General features: G+C 51.6%; 1 protein-coding gene across 1 annotated transcript in view; it reads right to left on the bottom strand.

The window, feature by feature from the left end:
* Positions 1-765: 765 nt before the first annotated feature.
* PSMB7 (proteasome 20S subunit beta 7) overlaps positions 766-9,334 on the bottom strand; it is a 53,450-nt gene continuing 44,881 nt past the window's right edge. Inside the window, exons 7-8 of the mRNA XM_040963728.1 lie at positions 2,838-2,989; positions 766-994 (exon numbers count right to left, since the gene is read on the bottom strand). Of these exons, the coding sequence (XP_040819662.1) occupies positions 883-994; positions 2,838-2,989 (264 nt within the window). The 3' untranslated portion in view covers positions 766-882. The remainder of the gene's footprint in view (positions 995-2,837; positions 2,990-9,334) is intronic.

Below are 9,334 nucleotides of genomic sequence, written 5' to 3'. Positions count from 1 at the left end.
GACTGAGCTGTCTAGTTTCTCAGGAAGCCTGTATAAACACCCCTGCCAGGGCCCCCCAGACATTGAGTAATCCTGGAATTTTTTTAAGCTCCTCAAATTACTAGTGGTACACATCAGCCAAGCTAATGCCCTACTAACCTTGGAGCTCTCCCCAGCCCACTCCTGCCATTTCCAGTGAGTGGGCTCACTCTGGAACGTTCTCTCCAGGGGAGGATTAAGTCCTGTCTCCTACCCAGCACTCACCACCATCAAGAGTTCTTCTAATTCCAGACAGATTTTGCAAACACCCTGCATGCAGTGTTCAAGGGTCTGCCCAGACACACAGGCAGGCTGTCACCCCCTCTCCAGGCCAAGAAAATGGGAGACCCCTCTAGAGCATAACAGTTGCAGCCGTCAGCAGCAACCTGAGTGTGTTGGGTCAGAGACCATGTCTAAGTTACTAAAAACCCAGAAGACCCAAGACATTCCTGAGTTCTGGCCAACTGCCCACCCACCTGGTCTCAGCATTCAGAACCAGTCCATGTGAGCCCCGCCTTTGCAGCTGCTCATCTCCCGCCCCTGGGGTCCAAGGCTGCTGTGCTGCACGCACCATCCTGAAGAGCTAAAGGACACCAGCAGCTCAGGGCTGCCCCAAGCCTTTCTGAAGGAAAACCCCACGTGGGCCCTGCCACAGGCAAGGTCAGTTCTGCTGCAGATGGTTGCCACTGTTCAAAGGGAGGCCACAGTCCCCCCCAAACCACACAGTCTCAGGCCTCAGCCACCCAATCAGGTCTCCATGTTTTATTGGGTTTCATTCAGCAAACCTCAGTCAAGCAAGTGTTTCCTCGGGGACTGCCAATGCCCTCCAGCTCCTCCAGCAGTAACCCGCCACTCCTGCGCCCTTCAGGAAGTATCCATGGTTTGGACTGTCTCTTCCAGCACCTCAATTTCCAATGGAGTGATTTTTTCAGTGAGGACTGCCGTGGTCCCCTTCTCACACCTATACCGGCCAAACCTAGTGAGAGGCAAACAGAAGCGTGCAGTTAGGATTCACTTCCTACTGCCAGGTCCAGTGCCAGGGCAAGCACTCTCCAGGCTCAAGCTCTGTGGCCCGGAGGGATGCCACCTCTCCAGCTACAAAGCGTGGGAGCACTTCAGTGCTGCAAAGTGGGACCCCACAGTGAGCATCTTGACCCTATGAACAGGCGATGAGCCAGAACATCTGGCACTTTGTGGCACTGTGGTCCTTTCACACCTCCCTGTCCCTGATATGGGCAGGAGACTGCTTGGTCCTCTGTTTCCAAGTGCCCATTAAGACTCGGTCATTCAACTGCTGCCATCCTCTTCAGCAACAGATGGCTTCACTTACAACATCACACCAGGTCACACAGACAGTACAATGACCTGAGTCAGACTCAGAGCTTGCCACTTTAGATCACTCTCCAGCAAAGGTGAGATCTCAGCCCCTGCAGGCCCTGGTTACACCTGGCACCCTCCTTGGGACAATGTACTGCCAGCCAGGCTTCTCTGAGCAAAAGGCACTGAATAAAAACTTCCCAACTTAATTCTCACACTGGGACTTGGGACTGTGAGGCCACTGGCTGTGCCGTGCCCGTATGCTGGAACTCCTATCCTCTCAGATGGGCATGTAGGCTCAGAAAGGAAGCAGGCAGCACTCCCCCTGCCCTCTTCCGCATGCCTCACACTGCAGCAGCCACCTGACAGTATGTCCACCCTAGGTGTGAAGATACTGCTCATGCCATGGGGTGGGGCCCTGGCTGACACGTGTGAGTAGCACCTTGCTGTCAGGGAGCATTGCTGTCCATGGGACACCTGCCAAGGCCTTACCCCTGGCTTTGCCCCAGTTGGGAGAGCCTCTTGGCGGAGGGCTACACACATCCTGCTCTCCAGGGCAGTGGGGAAAGGAGCCCCAGGGGCAGGAAGCACCAGCTGCTGCTCTCTGTAAGACTCCACGCTGAGCACGGGCTCCCCAGGCAACCACTATGCTGCTTCCCAGCCCCTCAGACTGCGCTTTTGGAATCCTCATCCAGACACTGGTCACCCTGGAGAGGGCACAGCTATCTCCCCCTATCCTGCCACTGGTGCCCCATGAACATGCTGCCTGCCCCAAGCCCCAGGAATCCCTTGCACTTTAATGGTCTAGCTGCAGCACATTAAAGACAGGAAGGCAGATGGGTCACCCAGGGGCCACTGGCACTCCCCAAGCCCTGGACAAGAGCTCTCTGCTAGGCTGCCCTATCCCATCAGCCGGACACAGCGTGTACCAAGTATACACTGCTAGCAAAGGATGCTCTGTTCACGAGACTGAGTTCTGACTGGACCGCAATTTGCGTGGTGGGTGCTCAAGCGTGCATTCCAGTAGGCAAGGTGCCTGACGGCCTCTGGCCTTGCTACCAGGGCTCAGAGGAAAGTGGCTGGAGGTACAGCACGGGGAGCTGCTGCCTGAGCTGCTCCGGGGAAAGGTGAGGAGCCACCATGGCCCTGCAGCAGACAGCAGACTAAGTGGTATGACTTCTGGCAAGCAAATACCACAGGTTTCACAACTGCCCTGCCGCTCCGAGGCCAGCTGCTCTGGACAGCACACCCCGCTCACAGAATCCAAACACTTAACCCTCTAACCCCACACCAGCCAAGGCTCATTCCAGCCCACTTCACTTCTCCCACCAACATCTTACTAATCACAGCATCTCGCCAACAGCAGCCAACAGGGACTCTGGTGGCTCTGTGCATGACCCGAGAACCCCGGGTTCACTCAGCGTGGGAAACAGCTGCAGACACCCACGCAGCTGCTACAGAGATCTCAGGGTGGCCCACAAGCCACAACCACCTTCGCTCACCTGGTCCCCTTCTTGTTGGGCACTGTGTACGGGCGGAGGAAATCTAGCTTGCTCTTGCTGATGACACAGAGGTCAATGTTGCTGCCAGAGCCCAGGTCATTGAAAATGCCCGCTGCGATGGCCTCGCTCACCAGCTTCTTGGCTTCCTCCTCCTGTGAGAGAGCAACAACAGTGAGCCCAGCACCAGATGGGAGGGCTGCTTGGAGGCCCCTGGGGTGCCCAGGTGATTTTGGCAGTCAGCACTGCTCTCCTGCCAGGGCTGTGCGTGGGTGAGCCCCAGGAGCCCCGGGGGCCTGCCCCCAGGCTTTCAGCCACTACACATCATAGCCCTGGGCCCTCCAAACCCCTTCCCCAGGCACTCCCCGCTCAGCACACTGCTTTGTAGGTAGGTGACAGTCACCATGGAGCAGAGGCCTGAGCCACCTAAAACAGGGGTCTGCACACTTGGAAAGGGCCAGTAAGCAGGCCCTTTATGGACATCAAGTCTCCATCACAGGTACTCATCAGGGCAGCACAGAAGAGCCATGCACAGCCCACACATACATAGACTGTGTTCCAGTAAAACCATACCACAGAAATAGGTGGTGGGCTGCATCTAGCCCTGGGCTTAGTGTGCTAAATCCTGACTCAAAATATCCAACACTGGCTCAAACAATTCCTTGGGACCAAACAGAGAACATGAGCATGCAGTGTGAGAACACACCACAGCAGCAGCCAGAGCAGAATGAGCCTCATCTCTGAAGTCCATCTCTCCACCAACGCCTCTCCAGGCAGCTCCACCTACGTCCCTTTGCTGGGCCCCAGGCAGTGTGTCTAGGTCTGAAGAGAGACTGGTGACCAAGGCGGGCTCTGCACCAATCCAGGTCTGCAGACAGCAAAGGGACCCAGAGGCCTGACACTCAGGTGGGGGGAGGGGGTGAGTACAGTGATGGCACAGGGATACAAACTACCAACACAGCAGAAGGAACCGCACCAACCATGGCCGGGTGAGTGAAGCCTCAACAGGAGGGCTGCAGATATGCTGTGCGGCAGGTACTCAGGAAGCAGCAGCAGGACCAAACACTAGATTGGAAGCACCTGGAGGACACCAAGTTCAAGCTCTTTATGAACCAACCTCCCAGAGGAAGGACTAATCTGTTCACAGCACCCTCAATCCTCAGGGACCTGGGGATTGCCAGCTCAGCCCACGGGATGTTGGCTCATACCGTCAGAGGAAGACAACGCCCCACCCAGCGTCGCAGCTGAGGTCCTCCAACGCCAGTCCCCTGCCTAAAGCTGCAGGCAGGTCTGGGCCCCCTCCATGCTCTGGCTTCTCTGCCTGCCCCCAGCCAGGCAGGGATTCCAAGAGCATGAGCGCCCTCTACAGACTCAGAGGAGGAGGGACGAGGCGCTGTGGAAGTAGGATCCCGACAAACCAGCAGCAGGGGCTCCTGGTTATTTTGATCTTTAACCTCCAGCTTTACACCCGCCCCCCCCCCCTTCCTGAGTGGTACCAGTGTGAGGCTAGTAAAGCCAGTCTCAGAAGAATGCATTCAAACAGGGGCTTCTGATTAGAAATTCTCTTCTGGGATTCTCAGCTGTTGGAACCAAAAAGCCTTGCCAGAAATCAGGGCAGGTGGCAAAGAAAACGTCTTGGGCGAGATGGCAGCTGCTGAAGCCACCACATCAAAAAGCCAAAATCCAACCATTGCCAGATCAAATGTGACCCCATTCCAATGAGTGTCCCTTGCTACCTGACACTGGGTATGCGCAGGTGTGTGCACACTGTGAGTACCCTGCTTATGTCCCGGCTCCTGGTCTACCAGCTCCTCACCCTCGTCGCCATGATCCTCTTTCCTCATCATTGTTGCTGCCTTGCAGAACCAGCTGACTGCACCTGATGACACCCACATCACACCTGCAGCATGGTGGCTTGCAGCTTCCAGTTTCTCCAACAGGGTCTGGTATTTACTGGAGCAGCTAAAACCCCAGTTAAGATAACTAAGAATGGTTAGGTTCACCCCCAGTGCAGCTCCTCGCTCCAGCTTCCTGCTGGTGCAGACCCTGGTAGGCAAGAGTGAAGATGACTCGGTGATGTGGCTCATCACGCAGCTGGACTGAGTTCTCAGCTTCGGGCTGCCCTTTCACAGACAATGCAAGGTCTCTAGGCCTCAGTCTCTCTCTTTCTATAGCTGACTTTTCTTCTCTGCCTCTCAAACAAAATACATTTCCCAAGTTTTTATTTTGTGTGTGTGGGGGGGGGGGGACAATAAGAATGGGAAAGATTTAAAGGACACTAAGACATACACATCATATTCAAGATGCATGTCTAATTCTAGCACCAACTGATCCAACTGAGCACACACACCAGAAAGCTGATGGCACTATGAGATCACATGAGTTACACTCTACTTTGCAAACATCCTATAATGTAAGCAGATAACTGATAAAACTTTAGAATGTGCAAATTTTCAAATATATTATGTATAATTTGGTTTATAATCAAATTATCATATGTGCTGTTTAAGTGTAAAGACTTAGGAAATGGGAATCTACATCTTTCATACATCTTTTCGCCCCACTGATTCTAGGGAAGATAACTCCATGTCTCCCCGCCATCACCCAGCCCTCTCCTAAACACAGGCCTGCCGATACTGTGGGATGGGCACCCAGAGTGTAAAGTGCCAATCCTGGGGGAAGGCACTCCCCGCCCCCAAATACCTTCTGTGGCTGACACTGACAGAGGGTCACATGGCCAGTACACAGCAGAGGTGCCAGGTCAGGTTCTATAGCTAGGAGGCCACAGCAGCTGGTGGGCTGTGGAGGTTCCCCGGCCAGGCACAATGATGGGCAGCAGGTCCCTGAAACAGGCCATGTCACTCCCCACACCCACAGGTCCTCAGACCCAAGACAAGAGAGGAAGGAAGGAAGCTGATTGCCAAGGTCTCATTCGGCCAAGTAACAGCTGCCCTAGTGGTCACTTCCACTGGGAACGAAAAACATGTTTCCAACAAGGCTTGCCCAAATATCCCCGGGAAGGACCTTCCTGCCGCTTGGCCACACGCGAGCAGCATTTCCACGATGCACCCGATGCTCGGAGAGCTCACCCCACGTATTCCACACCATCACCACCCATACCCCTCACAATACAGAAAGGGGGAAAGTCACCCAGCTGCTAGTGTGTGCCTTCAGCAAATCATCCTGCAGACCATCATCCTTCAGCACCACCTCACGTGCTCATTATTTGACAACACTGTTCCACACATGATCCCAGACAGATGCACACATGGGACTAGGTATATCCACATTGCTTCTTCTCCACTGGAAATTCAAAATTAAACAGTGTTTGTGCTTAATGACACCATATTTCTGACCTACTGTTTCTTCCTTTATAGGGTTCATTCCTCATGGGGAATTCACACTTGGCTTTTCTGGAGGGTGTGGAGGAACTGCGAGGACTGGGGAGAGCTGTCACCGAGATGCTCTGACTGGAGTGTGGCAGAGTTCATGACCACAGCTGGTCAGGCCCACATGTGACCTGTCCCACCGCCAGGCCAGCGTCCTGCCTGACCAGCTGCTCATGGATTGATTTTGCAAGTCACAAGGGAACTGGGGTTCAGTCTGCACCCAGAGCAGCAGGACTTGGCCCCCTAAAGGTCAAAGGCAGCTTCGCTTTCCATGACCCAGGTTCAAGGTTACCTGTCAGTTGTGCCTGTAGATAGGCAGGCTAAGTTTGCATTCCAAGTCTCCTACTTACGACTGTGCCATCTGGGACAAGGCATTTTACCACTCTGAGTTCACCCTCCTCCTCTGTAATATGATATTAAATATATATATAGTACGTCACAGGATCACTGAAAAATCAGAACCAAGTACAGAAAGCACCTGTAATGGTGCCTGGCACATACCCATTAGCTTAATAACTGGGAACTTAGTTAATAAGGCAAACCAGAGGGCTCCTAAGAACACAGCTTATCTCACGCAGCAACTGCCTTGTGCCAAGCCCATGGCCAGGAGAAGGAGGAGGAGGAGGAGGTCCAAAGAAACCTGCTGACAGCTCTTCACACTGTGTCAGGGAGAAGTTCCTGTAATAATTAATCCAAGCAAAAAAGCACACTCCCTAAAAGTTCAGAGAATATAAAAGGAACACTTCCTGCTTTATGGTTACAAAGACCAAACTAACTGGGAATATCAGTCCCCTGGGCCAGCCCTGCTTCTTAAATGAGATTACACTGAGAGTGATGTACTGTACTGCGAGTCAGCTGTGACAAGCCGCACTTTATAGAGCTATCTGTTTGTCTCCATCACTGCATAGCACAATGTGTCCCTGGACTCCAATGTGCAGCTCCATTTACCGCTACATGACAAATGGGCAGCACTTGTAAAAGGCACAAAGAGGTCTGCATCGGCCACGTAATGGTCACCACAGCTGTACCCGAGTGCTTGAGGGGACAAAACAGACCCCCAAGTTCATTAAACTGACCAGTAATGGATCTTTCAAAAAGTGCCTTAGGAATCGTACAGAAAAGGCTAAAATAAATAACTCAGCATGGAAGGCTAATCTGAAACGGTGTTTGATAAATTATTTATAACACAGGCGATTGTCTGCATTTAATATTGGAGCTACTAGTAGCATCTTTAAAAGATGATTTATGTGTTGTAATGCTATTAAACTTTCTATGGGCCCACTGCTGGCTATAAAGTCTGCTGAGATTTAGAGAATGAGTTTTAAACTGTCACTGCAACATCACAGGAGATGGAGGCTGCATTAAATCTTTACTTTAAACCTGTTATCTAGAGAGTTGCATTTTGTAGATACTCACAAACTGATAGATTACCTCAGCATCCGCTGCGGTGCAGGTCCAAAATAGTACTGCAAAGAAACTTCTCCACATTATTCTCATCTGTGGCTACGATCGAATTTCTCATCTCACTAAGGTGATTTTGAGACTGGGAATGTCACCAGGGTAAAATGCAGGTGTGTCACCCCACAGGCACCCTGGACAGCTCAGCACCAAATTAATTCTCCCTAAATAAACCTCTCCTTGTGACTGTTTGAGTATGCATGCGGAACAGTTCTTTGCTTGCAGTGAAGTAGGCAAAACGTTGAATCTGACTGCAAACCTCACAGTTATCCTGCATGTAGCTTTGAAATGTCCTTCCATCAGCTTGTAACAAGATTTTTCTGAAGAATTTAAAAAGTAAAATTCCATCATTAGCCAGCAATATATTGTTTTATGTAGCTGAGCAGCTGATGTAAGGGGAGCAGAAAGCCCCCCTGAAGAACAGGGCTGGCTGGCAGCCGATTTCCAAGGGCCTTCTATTCCCATCTCTGCGATGGCTCCAAGCACAGGAATGTGGATGGCATGGAGCTGATCTCACAGCCTGCAGCAACTCTCCCACCTGCTAGTATCTAGTTCATGGCCATCTGGGCAGAAGTGTGGATCACAGGGGTCACAGGATACAAAATTTCAGCTGGGCGGAAAGGATACATCTGCTAACAATGTGGTGACCACAGATAATAACAATGTGTCTTACAGCGCAGCCCTGAAGAGCAAAGTTTAAGTGTCAGTCACAAGAAGTGCGAGGTAATGCCCATCTTACCTAACTCAATTTAGATAATGCTTGTGTACTGCAAACACACACAACTTCTATAAATCAGTCAATTCAAGTATTGAAGAACGCTGAACAAGAATAGAAATAGTTAGCCCAAATACATCTTGAAACACACGCTCCTCTGCCAGTGATCTCAGACAGCAGAAGATCCTACAGCAGAGCAGCTGCCAAGGTGGGCTCCAGGAGAGTTTAGACTCCAGCAAGATCGGACCAAGATTCTGCACCTCAGGGGGTACACCACAAGCTCCTCCTCCTATCCCAGGCAACTAGCACAGTGCTTGGCACTTCCGTCAGCAAACATAAAATGAAACAGTAATTTCAAATGTGAGCACGATTCTGCCAAACTCCAATTATGACAGCAGTATCAAATGAGCACAAATCCGAATCTGGACCTGTCCCACAGGACCTTTCCAAGACTGTTAACACAGGAGCAAAAGGTATCCATGCATGGACAGGCTGAGTACCAACCACTCCACTGAAGGCCTGAAGGAGTCATCAACGGCTGATGGCTGAATAAAATTTAAGCAGCTCCAAAAAGCGTCTAAAAAGTGACCATAGCCCACCCCGTGCGACCAAGCGGTGATCTCCCACATTGGCTAACAGACCTTAGGTGCCCCACGTGTAGCCACGTCTCGCACAGTAGAAAAAGCTCATCTTTCATGGTTTTCAGACTGATATTATGAGTTTGAGGTTTGGTGTCATCTGTTTGGTAGACATGGCTCGCTTGCCAAACACTGGGAATCTGAGCCATGCTGCTGCAAACACAGCAGCGAGGCTGCGAGCATCAGGTCATTTAGGTCTGAACTGCTGCCGTCTCTCCATTCCACAGGGAAAGTATGTGTGTGTTCACACACCTGCACTAGCACAGCACCAGGACCTCTAGACAATGCCAAGTGGGTATA

Source organism: Ochotona curzoniae, unplaced genomic scaffold (assembly GCF_017591425.1).
Source record: "Ochotona curzoniae isolate NIBS_2020 unplaced genomic scaffold, NIBS_Ocur_1.0 scaffold_3208, whole genome shotgun sequence".
NCBI classification, from domain to species: domain Eukaryota; kingdom Metazoa; phylum Chordata; class Mammalia; order Lagomorpha; family Ochotonidae; genus Ochotona; species Ochotona curzoniae.
Note: the sequence above shows the minus strand (reverse complement) of the source record. Positions and strands in the feature narration are given on the sequence as shown.